Raw genomic sequence first — 18,679 nt, forward strand, 5'->3', positions numbered from 1 at the left:
GAATAATATTCCATTGTGTACACACACACACACACACACGCACCACATTTTGTTTATCCATTTCTTGGTCCAGCGTTGGACCCTTGCATTGATTCCATGACTTGGCTATTGCTAGTAATGCTGCAGTGACGGTGGGAGTGCAGGTATCTCTTCGATGTGTTGATTTCATTTCCTTCAGATATAGGATCAGAAGCAAAATTCCAGATCATGTAGTAGTTCTATTTTTAATTTTTTCAGCAACCCCTATAGTATTTTCCATAATGAGTATGCTAATTTACATATTTTCCATTTCTAGCAACAGTGTACAAGGGTTCCCTTTTCTCCACATCCTCAGTAACACTTACTATCTTTTGTCTTTTTGATAATAGCCATCTTAACAGGTGTGAGCTGATAGCTCACTGTGGTTTTAATTTGTATTTCCCTGACGATCAGTGACACGGAGCACCTTTCCATATACCTGTTGGCCATTCTTATGTCTTTTTTAAAGAAATGTCTATTCAGGTCCTTTGCCCATGTTTTACACGGGTGATTTCTTTTCTTGTGATTGCCTTGTTTGAGTTCTTTGTATCTGTGGGTATGAACTCATTACCAGATGTTTTGTTCTCCAGTGTTTTCTCCCATTCTGTAGGGTGTCTCCTCACTCTATTGCTTGTTTCCTTTACTGTGTGTAAGGGTTTTAGTTTGATGTCATCTCATTTGTCTATTTTTGCCTGTGTTGTTTGCGCTTTGGGGGTTTAGGCTTATTGATTGTTTTTCTCAAAACAGAATACAATTTGCTACTGATACCTAAAGGAATATTGGTTGCATGTAGGGAAAAAATGCATGAAAAAGATAGAGGTGTTATAGGAGCAGAGAGCCCTCCATGACTAAGGAGTGATGTGCTGCAGTCGTTGAAATATAGTGCTTGCTACGTTGAAGCAATGGCCTTCCCATCCCTCCCTTTCTGTTTGAACTCCCCTGGAATATTATACTAAATATCAGTGCCTCAGGTTAAGGGGATCGTTGAAGAAGTGGCCACACTCAAATTCCATCTCTTCCTACCCGAGGACTCTGATGTCGTTTTATTTATTTTCTTCATGGCACTTTATGACACTTTTTTGTTTTCTTTATGTTTGGTTTGGTTATTTTTTTCTTTCTTAACTATTATGTTATCTATATGAGATTGTAGCTTTGTGCTCTTCACTTCTGCCACTTAGGTACATAGAGTGTGACACATAGCAGATGCTCAATGATGATATATTGAAAGAATGATGAAAACTATGGACATTAAAATGTAGGTAAATAGAAAGAACTGGAGATTGATACCTGGAATAGAAAACACAAAGATATAACAATTTTTAAAAAAAAATTTCTTAGATGAGGTTTAAACACAGATCAATGATGAAAAAGTATGGCGATGAAATATGTCTACAATTACAGATGTCTTAAATAACTGTGATGGCTAGCAATTAAAATGGGAATCACCACTGGGTTTTGTTTTTTGTATTTTTCACATTTAAAATTAGTACATATGATGTCCTTATGATGCCAGGTTTCTCAAAATTAGTTCCATAGAACTCTAGTTGTCCTGGATTCCTAGTGAAAAAAGAACTTCCAAGACAGATATGTCTGGAAAAGTCTACGTCCTTTGAATTCTCTTCATTATTTTCTAAAATAAGCTTTTGCATATTAAGTTTTATTAAGATGAGACACCCCTTTAGAAAACAAAGGTGTTTAATTTTGTTTACCTAGAATTTTGCCAATTAGTTTGACTCTGATTGGATGGCTGTTGCAGACATCCATGGCAATCCCCAGAGAGTGTTACATAGATGCCGTGGGGGATGCTGGTGCAATGTTGCTTGAGTGATATTCACTCTGATATTATAGATATGGATTTTTTTTTTCACTAAGCAAGAAAGAAAAGCATCTATTGATGTTTCCCTATCTTGTCTCTATTATTAACTTCATCCATCCACACTGACAACTGCGCTTCTTTTCCTTCAGAGACTCCTTCTTTCACTTCTGTTTCCTCAACATCCACCCGTGGTTTCTCAAACTAAAAACACGAGTAGAATTTCCGCTTGTAACAATGGGCTTGTCAGATAGTTAAATAAGACTACATCTAATTCAATGCCAGAAGCCAGGCTCAGAAGAAGTAACTGGGTGGTGTTCAAACCTGATCTCTGCCTCTCACACTTTTGAATACAGCTGTCCAGTTGGTGTTCTGAGACAGCGTTTTGTCAATATTTACAACCGTAAAGCTCCGTATTTGCAGATGCAGCTCTGGACCCAGGGCATTTTTTTCTCTAACTCCAGGCTGGACGGATTGCTTTCTTCTGAAACGCGGCCGGGCGCAGTGGCTCACGCCTGTAATCCTAGCACGCTAGGAGGCTGAGATGGGTGAATCACTTGAGATCAGAAATTCGAGACCAGCCTGGCCAACATGGTGAAGCCCTGTCTCTACTAAAAGTGCAAAAACTAGCCAGGCGTAGTAGCGGGCACCTGCATTCCCAGCTACTTAGGAGGCTGAGGCAGGAGAATGGCGTGAACCCCGGAGGCGGAGTTTGCAGTGAGCCCAGCTCGCGCCACTGCACTCCAGCCTGGGTGACAGAGCGAGACTCCGTCTCAAAAAAAAAAGAAAAGTAAAACAAATCATTCTTTTCCTATAAGAATTTCTGAAATTTAATATAACTGGTTTTCTTTTAAATATAATTAATGTGTGGGATAGTAAAATATATTATTTACTGAAATATTTTCTTAACCTAGACTTTTTCAGTTCTTGTTTTTGTAAAATGTTTATTCACGAGGAGTGACATTCAATTTCATCTTGTTTTCAGGGTACAAAATTTGTTTACATTTATTTTCTTATTAAAGCCACAACATTCAGTAAGGTCATTTTTGCTATTTTTTTCTATCTTAGTCGTGACAAGTTAAGGTTCATATGTTTCTTTAGCTCTGAAGGTGGCACAACAGGAATCTGAACCCAAGTCTTTTGATTTTATAACCTTTGCTAAATCACAGGGTTGCCTCTTTAAATAATACCTAATGAGTTGCTTAATGTCTTATGCTGTTTTAACTGCAGAACATCGTAGCAGCCATTTTGCTGATTTTTTTTTCCTAAAGAAGTCTTCTGTGAATAATTGGGTTTTTTTTTTCTTTTTTAACTGCTTAGGGTTGGTGCAAATGTACAATTTTCTTGTGAGGACAATTACGTGCTCCAGGGATCTAAAAGCATCACCTGTCAGAGAGTTACAGAGACGCTCGCTGCTTGGAGTGACCACCGGCCCATCTGCCGAGGTAAGGCACCTGTGGTGGGTAAAGCCTGGATTATCTCTTTCTTTAGGGTTGGCATTTTTTATGAATATACAATTTAAGCATGAATCATTGTCTATAGGCAGAGTAGAACTTGTTAGTAATGTATGTTTTCATAGTGATGTGGGTAATAACAGAAATCTTTCCTTGGAATTTGTTAAGAGGCTGACGTTTCCAAGAATATTTTTGTGTTTTACATTCGAGGGTAGACGTGAGCAAATCCACACTTACTCAGTATAACTTGATATCTATCTATACACACACACAGTATGCATGTGTGTCAATATATGTTCCATAGCTGGACCTGCTGGAAAGGTTTCTGTGCACCCCACAAACCTAAAAATTTCACTTCCCTATTGCAGTGAGGTTGAATTTTTTAGGTATTAATTACATGAGTAATAAAAGGTATTCTTAGCCTGATTCCAAGTCATCATTTTATTAATAAATGATCTTTAATCTCTAACGTAGTTAACAGAGTAACATGTTCATCATTATCATCATTTTCACATAAACCATATGAAGTCAGCAAAGGTTAAATTCCTTATTTTTTACTGCTATGAAGTATATACAAATTCTTACCAGAATTACAGAAATCATACTGAAAACAGCAGAAAATTATTTTGGTTATTTTAAAATGAAAAGTAATAATAAAATTAAAGAAATGCTGGGTTTGGAGGTTTTGTTTTTGAATTTTGGCCATAAAATGATTTATGTAAACTGGTAGTTTTGGGAGGAAAAGCACTAGTTTGACTAAAAAGGAAAGCTTCATATGTAAGAATACCTTATCTTTCCATATAGTCTTTTCATGTGAATGGACTTACACAGTTTAAACTTTTAAGCATTTTAGTTACTTAAAAAGATATGAGAAGCATAGTGTCATTGTAGCCTGTGAAATTAACTAGTTGCCAAACATGTCACTATTGTCATCTAAGCTAAGAATACTCTTTGGCACCATTTACTCTATTGTACCTGGTCACTATAACCACTAGGGGCCAGTCTCATGCAGGGGACCCAGCTTTGCAGGACCCGTCCCCACAGGAAGGGGAGGGAGGGTGTATGGCCCAGCTGACAGCGAGTTGTCACCTCTTAAATGGAGACCCTTCACGAGAGTCAGCAATCTCTGGTCAAGGAAATGCACATGGCTGTCCCCTTCTTTTTGTCTCTAGACTACTTTGATTGTGCATTTTTTCAATTCTAATGTAAGACCTTTAAGCACTTCAAAGAACTGTGCTAAAATTCATGTTCCCATTAGGGCCAGTGATGCACAAGCCTCCCAATTATACATGAGGAACGAGTCACATGGATTATTTTTCCTTTAAGGGAAAAAAAAATTCCTTCACTAGTTTTCTTCCTCTTATATCCCAGAAGTAGGCTTCATTATTTTTAAAGTTCACTTTAGACAAATAGTAAATGTGCGTTCTTTTAAATGTTACTTTTAAATCAATATTTTAGAGTAACTTAAATATTTGCCTTTATATAATTTGATTTTATAAGTTAACCTATGACATTGCCTTTCTTGGCCCTGACTCTCATCTTAAACTCAAAGCCCTCTCTCGGTATCCTGTCCCAGAGATATCATACTCTCAGAGGTGCTTATCACTTGGGAAACAGCTGCTCCATCCAGGCTGAAGGTGGAGACATTTCTCCCATCCTTTTCAACCCCCCAACTGCTCACGCTTAGAGGTAGTTAGAAGAGGATTCTTTTCGGTTTCCTGTTGTTGTCAACTCAAGTGTCCCACTTGATCATATTTTGGAAGGGAACACTTTTTCCACAGGATCTGTCTTGTCTGGTGTATTTGGTTTGGTTTTCTGGAAAGTTACTAGTAATCGCCAACACTCTGCCTCTTCCTTTCAACTCCACAGGCAAAGAGTGCCTGGCTTTATCCACCTTCTCTTGTCACTGATGATTCCCTTGTTTTGCTTAAGTTAGATATGCCTTGATCATCACTGAATAGTACTTTAGTTCTTATTAGTTCTTACTGTGTTTATTACTTCTAATAAATTTAGGAAGAACTAAAAATGTATTTGAAGTAATAAACTTATTTTTCTGAAACAATAACTTATACTGCTGGAAATAATTCCTAAGGAGGTGTTTTTATAGTGGATGGGTTTTACTAGTGTTGACTCAGTAGAAAGAGGTCATGCTCTCACATAGTTTTGAGATCATGTTTTCTCCATCTTGGACTCCTGCTGAGACGTCACAGGGACAATGCTCCTTAGCAGTCTGGTTGCATCAGTTGATAAGATGGATAAGAAATCCTCAATTTCTTAAAAAGTATCCTTTCTGGGACGTCATACTTGTGTTCTGACCTTACAGTCATTCTGAGGTTTCAGGGCACGGCTGCGCAGCCACACGCTCTGCCTTTCCTGTCTAGAATGCTTGTACAGCTGTCGCTGCCAAATTTCAGCGTCTTTGGCCATCTGCAGAGTGTGAGAAGTTTCAAAATCACCCAGCCCTGATTCCTGTTTGTTTGACAGTCCTCCCCTCAATTTATGTATTTCCTATCATGTTTTAGTATCAGCAGCAAGAAGAAGTCAGGTGGCGTCTTGGACACAGGGCCTGGAAGTCCCCTTAGTTGTCCATCTCTGTTTGTCACTGAACACCCTGCTTCCTACCTAATCACAGAACCACTTCTGCTGAGCTTCTGCCACCTCTTTCGCTTTCCAGGAATGTCTCTCACTCTTTCGGAGTCCTACCAAGAGTATCTTTACAAGATAGATTTCTACTAGCAGTCTATTCAAGGCACCTGAGGCCTTCTCTATGACGCTCCCCAAAACCTTGCAGCTCTGACCCACTACCCAGTTCCAAAGCTGTGCCCACGCTTGCTTCAGTAACGCCTCACGTCCAGGCACTTGACTGTGTGAGTAAAAATTCAAGCAGAGAAGCAAATCCACTAGGATGGAGACAAATGTGTGGGCTTAGACAGGAACTGGCTCATGTGGTCGGTAGGGCTGGCATCATATCTGAATTTTGAAAGACAGGCTGTTCGGAAGGAAGGATAGGGATCAGGCCAGGCTCCCCAGGAAGCGATCAAAGCTGCTGTCCACAGGCAGGAGTGTCTGTGTAAGGGAAATTCTAAGCCCTCTTTGAAGACTTCCCAACTGATTATGTAAAGGCCAGACAAAATAATCTCCTTAACTTACAGTTAGTTGATAAGGTACGTTAATTATGCCACCAAAATCCCTTCACAGGAGCACCTAAGTTAGTGCTGGATTGAGTAACTGGGAAAGGTATGTGCTTATTTCCCAAACTGTGTGTGTGATTTTGAAATATTTAGTAGCTAGACTAAAAAGGTAAAGAGAAACAGGTGAATTTGATTGTAATAGCATTTTATTTAACCCAAATACTCCCAAATAGTATCATGTTAACATATAGTTAATACAAATATGATAATGAGATGTTTTATATCTTTTCTTTTTTTCATACCGTGTTTTGGAAATCCAGTGTGCATTTTCCACTTAGAGCATAGCTCATCTCAGACCAGCTGCATTTGAGGTGCTCAGTAGGCAGGTGTGGCTAGCAGTTGCCACATATGACAGTGCAAGTTTAGACATTTACAGTCATGATTTTCTTCCTCACTATGAAAAGCCATCAACACCGTTGTAGTTGTGAAGAGGAGAAATGAGCCCAGTGAGTTGTGCCCCACTTCCTGTCTGGCATCCCTCTGTAGAATACTCTTTCTTCAATTAAAATCCGTAAGTTCCTCAGGTTGGCAACTTTTAGGAACCCTGCGTATGTCACCGTTCCCTTTTTTAAATAGCGTCTCAATTTGCTTCCAATAATGGATTCATCCATTAGAGAAGAGCTGAAAAACATTAATAAAAGTGGAGCTTTTATAACTATTTCTATAAAAAGATAACGTGATATATCTAAAGTGTCCAGGAAAATGGATAAATCCTACTTAAAACAGACTACAGGGAATTGTTCTTTGCTATCGACAGGTTCTGTACAGCGGGGACCGTTTTCCAAGTTCGTTTGTCACTCTGCCATTACCACAAAAAAATAGTATCTGGAAAGACAGCATTGGCCCGGCTTGGTGGCTCACACCTGTAATCCCAGCACTTTGGGAGGCCGAGGCAGGCAGATCACCTGAGGTCAGGAGTTCAAGACCAGCCTGGCCAACATAGTGAAACTCTGTCTCTACTAAAAGTACTAAAATTAGCTGGACATGCTGGTGCATGCCTGTAATCCCAGCTACTCAGGAGGCTGAGGCAAGAGAATCACTTGAACCCAGAAGGTGGAGTTTGCAGTAAGCAGAGATCGTGCCACTATACTCCAGCCTGGGTGACAAGAGCAAAACTTCATCTCAAAAAAATAAAAAAAGAAAAGAAAGGAAAAAAAAAGAAAAAAAAAAGACAGCATCATAGTTTTGAATTTTCAGTCTTAGCCTCCAAAGGTGGCCTAATAATGATTGTTTCTGCCACATGGTCTCAACTCAACCATCTGTCAAATGCAATAAAATGCCCCTGGTCTGAACATCAGGTGCATTCTGAGCATAAAGCTATTTCAGCGAGGTGCGTCCAGGAAGGACTGACTCTCGAGGTTCCTATTTTGAGGAAGGGTCTTTAACTCTGAAGTAATGATCATGCCTTCTCTGGAGCAGGAATATCTGATGGAAGCATCTGATAAATTGCAGTGAGTCAGAAGTGATCCTTCCATCTGGAGGCTGGTGTGGTTAGCCAATGCTTACATTAGCTAATTAGCTCTGAGAACGGGGGCAGTATTACCTTTTCTTCCTGTTACCAAACAGATGAATGGTTGTCATAGCTCAGTAATTATCCAAGTGATTTTGTTTGAAATTACGCTTACTTCATTTAGGAATATGAAAACAACCATTATGATTTTTTGCAGGGTAAAACATTATGAGCTGCTGAAAACTGTATGAGTATCTTTAACTGGCAGTAGATTTTTAAAATAAGCAAACAAAATGGAGAGAAGAGTATATCGTTCTATTTTTTTAAGTAAAATGTTCAGGCTGGTACTTCATTCCATCGGTCTTTAGGGGCGATTTATGTAGAGAACTTCTTTAATGCTAATGCACTTTGATCTGTAGAGTTAATATTTTGAGTTGCTCCCTGAGATGAAAAGCCGTGTAAGATAAATAAAGTATTATTGGCATTTGTAACTGTGGTTACATGGAAGCTAATTGGAGCCAGTCAGAGTCAGGGAATAAAGTTATTATTGCCTTGGAATTTCAGATTAGGTTAGCTAAAAATTATTCTTAATTTATGAACTCCAAAAACTTTTGCAGGTTTTCTTTTCCATTTGTGTTTTCTGCCCTTGTAGAAATGACCTTTTCAAGAGTAATAAGAAGATCGTTTACCCCAAAAGATGACTCTTCATTATACCAGGTTACAGATCCAGTGTCAGTGTCAGGATGATATTTTGTGTATTTGATCAGGTACCCACTGTCTCAGAGATTTAGACAGACAAGCACATGGTTAACTTTTTAATTCCTGTAAATTTGGAGACATTTCTGTTGCTGTTTCTTGACTCCTGAAGCTTTATACTTTTTACCTGAAAGTCACCTGGGAGAAAATATATTTTTTTCTTATTATTTTTAACAAGTTACTGGCAATAATATTGTTTTGTATCTTATACTGCTCTCATACTCTATTGACATAAAATAACCTGAAATCTAACCTTAAGTTGGTGCTCTTTACATTCCTAGAGCGTGCCGGGGTGTTTCTCTCCTAGGATTCTTGCATTTGGTTTCCCCTCTCTGGAGTATCCCCTTCCCCCCAGGTATCCATGTGACAGTCCATTTATGCCTTTCATCAAATGCCATCTGAACCCACATCCTTGCAAAACCACTTCTTACAGAGTAGGCCTTTTCCCTCGTTTTACAAATCTTTTATCTGCCTTTCTTCAAAGCTATTTTCTCCTTCTGATATTATATGTCTTTGTGTTTGTTAATTTCCTGCTGAAGGCAAGAAGCTTAGTTTTGTCCTCTCTCCACCATACCCTCAATGTTCAACTCATAATGAGCACTGCATGTATACTTTTTTTTCTTTTTTTTTTTTCTTTTTGGGACAGAGTCTCCCTCTGTCACACAGGCTATATACAGTGGTGCTATCTTGGCTCACTGCAACTTCCACCTCCCTGGCTCAAGCGATTCTTCTGCCTCAGCCTCCCAAGTAGCTGGGATTACAGTCACCTGCCACCACACCCAGCTAATTTTTGTATGTTCAGTAGAGACAGGGTTTCACCATGTTGGCCAGGCTGGTCCCAAACTCCTGACCTCAGGTAATCCACCCACCTCAGCCTCCCAAAGTGCTGGAATTGAAGGCGTGAGCCACCACACCCGGCCATGCTGTGATATGTCACGCCATGTAGTAAATGCTTTATTGTCTTCTTTTATTCAATCCTTAGAGCAATCATAAGTGGAGTTATGATTATTCTAATTAAATAAGCTGAGCGGCTTAAAATTAAATAAGTTAAGATGAGACAGCTACTGACTACCTAAGCCAGGCCTGGAACCAGGTGTGGTGAAGGGAAGGAAATTCTTAGCCTCTGTCATGTATTATCTTCATTATGGCTGACAATCTGGACTTAAAATTTGTGCTTGATAAAAATGTTTTCTCCTAAAAACATACGAGAAATAGGCTATCCAATATAATTATAAATCTGCTTTAACAAAAGCTTCTAATGTGGTTCCTGAAATCCCACTAATTTAAATTTAATCAATTAGAATGTTTCTTCTTTCAAGTAATTTGATTAATTGAGTAGTTACTATAGAACAATAAGATTTTCTGGAACTGCATTTAAATAAACAAATAAGTTATTACTTTATATTAAGTAAGACAAATTGCATGAAACAAACCTATAGTAAAAGTATAAAATATACTTAATAAATATTCATTGATTAAGTGGATAAATGTCAAAATGGCATGCATTGGCATCGAAAATTGGTTAGTTTTCTTCTCCCCTTCCACTTCCCCTCCTGACATATTATATTTTCAATTTATCATTCTGTGAATTCTAGTTTTACTGGGGAGACAGAAAAGATGTAAGTGAAATTTGAGTTTACAAGTTTGGAAAACTGTTAAGCAAGTAACATCAGGTGTACATTAGGTCGCAGTTATTATCTAAATACATTTATGAAGCATGTCAGTGAATTTTACTCTCTATTAGATGTTATATTTCCAAGAGGCAAGGCCATTGCAAGAGTAGAAAGAGGCATTCTACTACAGTTTGTGTAAACGTGCGTCTACACATTTCCACAATGGCAGCTTATGGAGAGAGATCTTGTTTTAAAAACTGGCTTGGCACTAGTATATGGTAGTTACTTAATTATGCTGCTTAATGACATACTTCGTTGACTAATTGAATGCCTGTTTAGCACAGAAGCTAAGGGAAGGAAAGAAGTTTCCCTGCCTCCAAGGCTGCTATGAAATTGTCCAGTCTCAGTCAGAACAGCTTCCCTGGGCTGTCACCTGTGTGAGGAGCTGCCCAGTCTGTTCTTTGCATGAAGTGAAAAGCCAGCAGAGTCCATGAGTGAAGACAGAGGCAGGTGATAAACCTTCAGATGTCTGTGTTTCTGAGTCAGAACTTATGGCATCGCTTCGTGAACTCCCAGAACATCGGATAAATTTGTATTCAAATAGAGCCCCCCAATAGGCGGCAAAGCAACATAGATATGGTTTTTAGATAAGATGATGGCAGCCATCGCTTCCTTTGCAAGGGCCTGCCTGCGCTGCCGAGATTTTCTCGACACCCATAATTCTTCCTGCCTCGCAGGCTGCTGCGCCCTTGCCTGTCTAACTAGGTGATTTCTAAGGGAGGACAGCAGACATCCCTAACAGATCATCCCCAGAGCTCCCTGACCAAGGACACTCACTCACTGGATCTACTCAGTTCAAAGCTCAGCGCTGCGTCATCTCTTCTTTCTCAGCCTGTCCCATTTTCTTCTCTAGCTCTTCTTTTTCTTTTTTCCAAATATCAAATTTTTTAAAGCTTACCATATGGTAGACATGAGAAATTACACCCTTCTGGTGCTGGAAGCTGATGGAGGGAAGACGTGGGTGTGCTAGATGGAGGACTGTATGTTGACTCTTCTCTCTCCACTATGAAATTCGGAGAAATTATTGTACGCTTTCCTGGCCCAGGTAATAAGGTGACCTGCAGGACAGCTAGAGGACAGCAGACACTCTGTTCACCACCGTGTGGCCATCAGCTGGTGGAAATCACAACAGCTCAAGCCACAGGGTGGTTGTTTAATAAGGACTCTACACGTGCATGGTTGAACTTGCAGTAGTTGCCAATTGAAAAACTGAGAGTTATTCTGACTAGTAGAAAACCCTAGATGCAAGGAAGCAATAACTAAATAAACCATAACGAGCCAGATAAGGGGCACATCATCAAATGGTAAAGAAGCAGATGATTAGGTTGGAGAAGATTTAGAAAGGCAAACTCTGAGAAAGTAGCACAAGCTTTCAACAATGTCCTAAGAAGGAGGGTTAGAATTACATAATTACCCTTAGGTTATGTGACTTAAGGCTGTTATACCTATTCAGAAGGTATGCTAACGTTTATTGAGGAAATGATCAAATACTAAAAATTGTTCTAATTGGCAAAGTTAAACAAATGAACAAATCAGACACAAATCTCCGGTCTGAATATTCCCAATATTCATTTCAGATGACCATTTTGATGGCTTATTAAAAAAATGGGCAAAAAATAATTTGTTATTAAAATATGTTGCAAAGATAAAGAGAAATTTCTAAATTAAAAAAGAAACATTATGGGTTAATTTGCAAGCTTTTGGTAAAGAATGTCTCTGAAGGACCTGGGCCCATGACTTGCTTTATGTGAAACTCGATACGTCATAGGCCTGAAAATGTGGTGGATGGGCTGGTTTCCTATGCATATTTTACTAGAAGTTACTTCTCAAATAAAATAGAATGCGTGAGATGCATTTCATGAGATGCTGGTAGCCAATTTTCATAAGCCAAGTGAGGGGCCCGCTTCACAGCAGGCACCTAGGATGCAAAGCTGTGGGCGGGGCCAGCTTTAGGGGTCCTTCCGGCGGGGAACATCTGGGCCAATGGCAAGCTGAGCCCACCTTGTCAGTAGCATTGTAACAAATGACTTTCCCCCTGCAAATGTTTTTCAGATGTACTTTTTAAGAGCTTGAAATGCAGACTGACAATGGCAATATGGTTGCGTTGCTTCACAATTAAATCAACAAATATTTATGAATGCTACATGATGTTTATAATAGATGTTAATTATGAAGTGTTAAAAAGTAGGAAAATGCAACATAAAGGTTTTACAACTCAGATTTTATTGATTATCACTTTTTTTCAAAGATTTTCTAGTTGGATAATGCTAACATTAGAGGGCTTTAAAATTTCACGTCTAAAGTTTATGATCCTCTCTGAGAACAGGTCATTAAAAAGACCCATTAGAGAGTGAGATATTAGTGTATAGGAGGGGTCCGTGTTTTCATTCAGTCCTTTGTCCAGCGACCTTTAGACCAATGACACACCTACTGATTTTCGAAAACCCAGTTATGTTTTACCCATGTTTGTTTTTCATTTGGACAGGAAATGCCAGTATTTTAAAAGTTAATTTTAACACACTTATCAATGTAGAATAGGTCAATTTTAAGCTAATTATTTCCATGGTAAGTAGGAAGCAACTAAACAGTTGTCTCAAATCATCTTGTCCTATTTTCACATGTCTGGGACTTCAGCATTGTATACAGTGCTGAGGAGGGACAGGGAAATGCAGAAAGAGGACGGTTCCCAAGGTCAGGGAATACATAACCTTTCAGGAGAGAGAGATCTCAGATGCATAGTCACAGTAGATTAAAGATTGAAGAAGTATTATGAGGAATATGCATGGTTTGTATTATTATTATATTATTATTACATTGACATATGTGGAAGAGAGAAATGTCTGGTTCTTGGGGCCCTTTGGAAAACCTGTGTTCAGTGGTTGATTCTTTTCCCCCCGCAAGGTAGCCCTTGTTAAGACACAAGTCCTGTTCTGCTGAGTTTTGTAGCTGAGTCTCCTAGAATAATAACTGACTTGAAGAAAGGGTTAAACCCAAGGAATGAAAAAAAAAAGGATAGGCTATGATGAGGATTAATCCTTCCAATGAAATGTTTTTATCAGTTTGTGTCATAGGACGTCTTAGGAAAATGAAGCAGAAGTTCTCTTACGTTAATTTCTTCTTGTGAAATTAGTTTCTTCTGCTCCTTTCTGAAACCCAGTTTAAATTATTAATGTTAAAACCAGAGTCTATGCTGACATTATATTTCTAAAATATGTCTATTGATTTAAAAAAAAATCCTTTCATAAAGTGGAGGCCAATTAGATTATTTTTACATTCCAGACTAAGTTGTATATATTGAATTACGCAATTTCTATGCTTTGCTCAGTCTTTCATTTCAACTTTTAGATTTTTTTTTATTTTTAAAGTCACCATTCCTATTTTCTTTCTTTAAACTTTCAATAATGTTTTAAGTTCCTATTTGCATCGTGCTGTAAAGAAATTGGTATAGTTTGTTGTAGAATAGATTCTAAAGCTCGAAAATGACTTTGGAAATGATCATCTGCTCCACAATCCTTTTTTAAAGTTGAAAAGACAGAATCTATTGGAGGTCACACAGTGTAAGACGTAGCTGAGACGGTAACTCTGGTTGAATTCCGCTCGACGGTGCCTTTCCCTCTATCTTAGTGCAGTCACACACAATTAGGTGTGTATGGAGACTCTGAACAAGGAGACGTACATGAAGACCCCTCTGAGTCACAGTGGGATTTGAAATGTGCTGCCTTGGTATTGACATTACCCATGGTGCTGTCATCTGTTAGATCCTTTGGTGAATGGAAAGGCCTTTGGAAAAAATAAAGTGCCCCAGCAAAACCCTGCAGATACCAAGCAAAAGTCCTGCCGGCTGAGCAGTCCACTTGCTGACTGGAGTCCGTGCCGCAGTTGGAGTTCATGCACCAATTTTTGCTGTGATTAGATAACAGCTAACTTGAAATTTCCCACAAATGTTATGTCTTTACCAAACTGATGAAATGTTGTCGAAAATAACCTCGTTTCTATGTGTTTCCAGCTAGAACATGCGGATCCAATCTGCGTGGGCCCAGCGGCGTCATTACCTCCCCTAATTATCCGGTTCAGTATGAAGATAACGCACACTGTGTGTGGGTCATCACCACCAGCGACCCAGACAAGGTAAGGCTCCACCTCCAACCCCTGTGGTTAATGCACACCACACTCTTATAGGATCTACTGTTGAAGCGAACAGCCCAGCAAATGCTCTCTATCCTTACACTTTACTGTTTGGATTTAAAATTTCCGGCTGCATCCTGTGTCTAGATGCCACATTCATTGCAGAGCAGCCTGAGATTCAGATGCAGAGTGAGTATTCTCAGTGTGGTGCTATCTAGTGCTTCCGGAGATAGAGTCTATGTTCCTCCTTTATGTATCATAGTGCTTTCTCTTATATTACGTCTTTTTCAACTCAGGTGTCATCCGCTGTATTACAAGCTTTCTTAAATACCACAGTATTTATGCATAGTATGACTAAGTGTTAGAAATGCTCCTACTATACGCAGACACAAAAATACTGTCTTTTGGCTGGACTCGGTGGCTCAAGCGTGTAATGCCAGCACTTTGGGAGGCCAAAGTGGGTGGATCACTTGAGGTCAGGAGTTCCAAAACCAGTGTGGCCAACATGGTGAAACCGCACCTCTACTAAAAACAAACAAAAATTAGCCGGGCTTGGCGGCAGGCATCTGTCATCCCAGCTACTCTGGAGGGTGAGGCCGAGGAATCGCTTGAACCCAGGAGGCAGAGCTTGAAGTGGGCCAAGATTGCACCGCTGCACTCCAGCTGGGGCGATAGAGCAAGACTCCATATCAAAAAAAGAAACAATACTGTCCTTTGAATCGTTTTCTACAGTTCATGTGTTTCTTCTCATAAGCTATATGTTTGTCAAGAATTAAACATCTCAGCATGTTTTCCTATTTCTTATCTTAAATACTTTGCATAAAATATGTATTTCCTCCAGGGTAGTAACAGAGGGCAACACTAAGTTATTTCTCTATAAGTTTGCATACATAGTTTGCAATTGTTACTACATTTGAGATCTTAGGATAGAAATCATATTCCTAATCATTTTAAATCTTAGGATAGAAATCATATTCATAATCATGTTTCATTAGCTATCGAATCAATTTTTTTACTCATTTTAAGTTCAATATAGACACTTGCCAGTGGGAAGAAAAAACAAGGTAGACATCTTCATATTGATTTGACTTAAAAAAAACTGTCAGGAAACTATTATAGGTATGGATTTCACTTAAATTATGTAATGTTAAAATAATTATATTTATAGTAATATTAAATTTACTGAACCCCACTGTTTACCAATTATTGAGTTATTACCAACAGTTGTGTGTCTAAATGATCATCTCTTCATTTTTACATTTTATTAAAATATCCATCTTATTTATATAGTTTCCTCTCAAAGCTGTTGAGTTCCCAGTTCTAAAAGAGAAATGTTCTGATTTTAGATTCAGTGGAGTGTTCATTACAGATGCCTTTGGTTTTGGTTGGCGTATTTTAGTTCTAAAATCTCAGTTATTATTTATGTAAAAATTCAAGCTTTAATGGGCAGAGCTAGGTACAACTCCAGGGTGTTGCAGGCTTTCTGAAACACTGAGGAATTTCTGGGCTGTCTTTGCTGTGATAAAAGCCTCCAAGTTTGATTCTGGTATTTCTCAGTATGCTAGAGCTGTGTTGTACCCTGGGACGTCAAATATAGTGGTACAAACCTTGTTTTTTCTATATGCTACTCAATGGTGCGTTATTCAATTTTTTACCAAGAATATTGTTTTTCAGTACTTGCAATCATCACTTTAGAAACCAGCTCTACCACTTTGTAGTTCCGTGAATTTGGGCAAAGAGATATAGTAATAGCATTTACCTTAGAGAGTAGTTGTGAAAAATAGATAAATCCACATGTTGCGTAAGTAAATGCAATATCATTATCTATTATAAGCTGCTAATACTGGTAGTGTAACATAAACAAACATAAGATAAATAGAAAAAAACCATAACAATTTGTTAACTATTTACTAAGCCATCTCATTAATTTGTCTAATAAAAAGGAGAGTTTTATTTCAAACTGAATTAAAGCTATGTAGTGTATAACTAGTTTATTGATAATTATGTTTACTAATTTCTGCATTTACGCACTTTTAAATAATTAGGATATTCTGTTTGGTCTCCAGAAAGTTAAATTATACGGTATTGAGAATTTAGAAAAGTTCTGAAGGTTAGATAGTAGAACTTTACAGAGGAAATAGCCGAACAATTGAGTTTGTTTTGGGGGTATATTAGGTGTTGACTTGAATTAAGAGTAAATAGATTACATGCGTTTCCATAGGGGCTCAAATAAAAGCAAATATTTTATATTAAAGGGATTGAGATGTGATCGAGAGCAGAAGTATCTGATTGTGACATTTTAAAAATACAGAATTGTGTTACTTCTGCAATTTGAAGGCAGAAGGAACTCTTCTTGGATTTTTTTTAAAGAAAATATAGCTAAAAGGAATTAATTAGATCAAATCAAGGGAATAGTTTAGTTAACCTGTATACGTTCCAGATGGTTTTATGAGAATTGCATGAATCTATCACAAACTTTAAAAGTGTATGAAAGTGGAGATTACATAAAATTAGAAACGGTGGGCAGGAGAAACACCGCAATCGGGGCTCTCCAGGAAGCTCCCTGCGTCTGCTGCCTGTGATGAGGTTGCACCAAGCCCCTCTCCTGCCCACCTCCCTGCTCTTACCCCGCTTCACAGTTGCAGAGCCTCAGCCCTCCGTCAACGGCTCCATGAAGCTCCAGCTTTTTGCCCCAGGCTCTGCCCTCAGAGTTTGCAAAGCCTGGAGGAGTCCTCTCCTTCTTTTTGACACAGCCCCACCTGGACCGAGAGGGGCTCCCACCGCCCCTCCTGGCTGGAGAAGGAGTGCTCAAATGCGCCCCTCTAATGGGTCAGGCAGAAAACTCTGAGGTGAATTCTCACAGCTCTGCAGCCATCCCTAGCAGGATGGAGCCAAATGCCTGCAGGGACACTGCCTCAGTATTCCACTCTCAGGCGGGATTGCTTTCCATACCCCTCTTTCGCGTCCTTTGAAGTCAAATGAATGGGCTACCGTCTAGCAAGGCTGGGCTTTAGGGGGGTCCACGAGGAGACGAACTTGAACACGCAGTAACATCACTTCTTCCCGTAGCCCTTTCGGTGGAGAGGAGGGAAGTACACCCTAACAGCTTTCTAGAAGGAGACGTGAGAGGCAGAGGGTGGAATCTAACACAGTACTTCAGATGAAAGATGGTAAGGTCTGAAACAGAGCAGACACCATGGAGTGGTGCAGGGGAAATTACCCCAGACTTGTCTCAGATGGAGACTTAGCAAGACTGGAGACCTTCCAGCACAGGGAGGGAGGAACACAGGACCCCCGAGCACAGGGAGGGAGGAACACAGGATTCTCGTGGACCTTACACCCCTGCAGGCTTCCCCCTGCAGCTGCCTCCAGTAGGTGCTGTGGGTGTGGGAAACAGGAGAGAGGCAGATGACAGGGTGGGTGAGAGTCAGACCCGAGGCAGCTGAGCATTCCTGCTGCTTCCGCAGAGGAGCCTCGGCAGATCTCTGCTGTCCTTGAACAGTTACTAAGAATGCCTCTACAGCATTCTCACAATCTTTCCAGTTCAGAACAATATATGTTGCGTTGCGTGTATGAACAATGTATGAACAGACTTCAGGAACCAATTTCTTTATCTAGGAGATGTGTATGGTATTAGGCACAGGGATAGCAAGGTGCTTCCTGTCCAGCCAAGTCCATGGAATGCGCAGAGGCACATTTAGAATTCACAGGTGTGTTGTTAGCCGGGAAAACCGGACATGAGGATGACAGCGTGCAGAAAGCAGAATAAAGTCCAAGGAAGCCTTGTTGATGCCGTTGTTTTTCTCTCAAAGTCAATTGGAGGTAAATTTTGCCTTAACTGCAGTGAGAATGATCTTCCACCTATAACTGCCATTACAGAGTTCTAAAAGACTCAAGAGTTTTGCCCTCGAGTGGAATACCCACAGTTTCCACCGGAAAACGCTTCCACCAAGCTAAATCTTCAAGGTAATTAACATCTTTCCAATACTTTCAAAATTCATTTAAATCCAGATTACACATCAATCATCATAAATATTTTTATTCTATATGAAAGATGTGCCTATAGCACATTTTAGTTTCTATTATTTTCGTACACATACTGGAATAATTGAAATTCTATCTGAAAAGAAGCTTAGAGTTCCTATTGTTTAAACCTGTTACTACTTGACAGAGAGGAAGTCAAGATCCAGGAAAGTGAA

At 39.3% G+C, this 18,679-nt stretch overlaps 1 protein-coding gene across 1 annotated transcript in view; it reads left to right on the top strand.

The window, feature by feature from the left end:
• The window catches only part of CSMD1 (CUB and Sushi multiple domains 1), a 2,090,842-nt gene that overhangs the window by 1,449,094 nt on the left and 623,069 nt on the right, over positions 1-18,679 (top strand). The window contains exons 9-10 of the mRNA XM_003271406.4: positions 3,152-3,276; positions 14,362-14,483. Coding sequence (XP_003271454.2) covers positions 3,152-3,276; positions 14,362-14,483 — 247 coding nt within the window. The remainder of the gene's footprint in view (positions 1-3,151; positions 3,277-14,361; positions 14,484-18,679) is intronic.

This window comes from Nomascus leucogenys, chromosome 4 (assembly GCF_006542625.1).
Source record: "Nomascus leucogenys isolate Asia chromosome 4, Asia_NLE_v1, whole genome shotgun sequence".
Lineage (NCBI taxonomy): Eukaryota > Metazoa > Chordata > Mammalia > Primates > Hylobatidae > Nomascus > Nomascus leucogenys.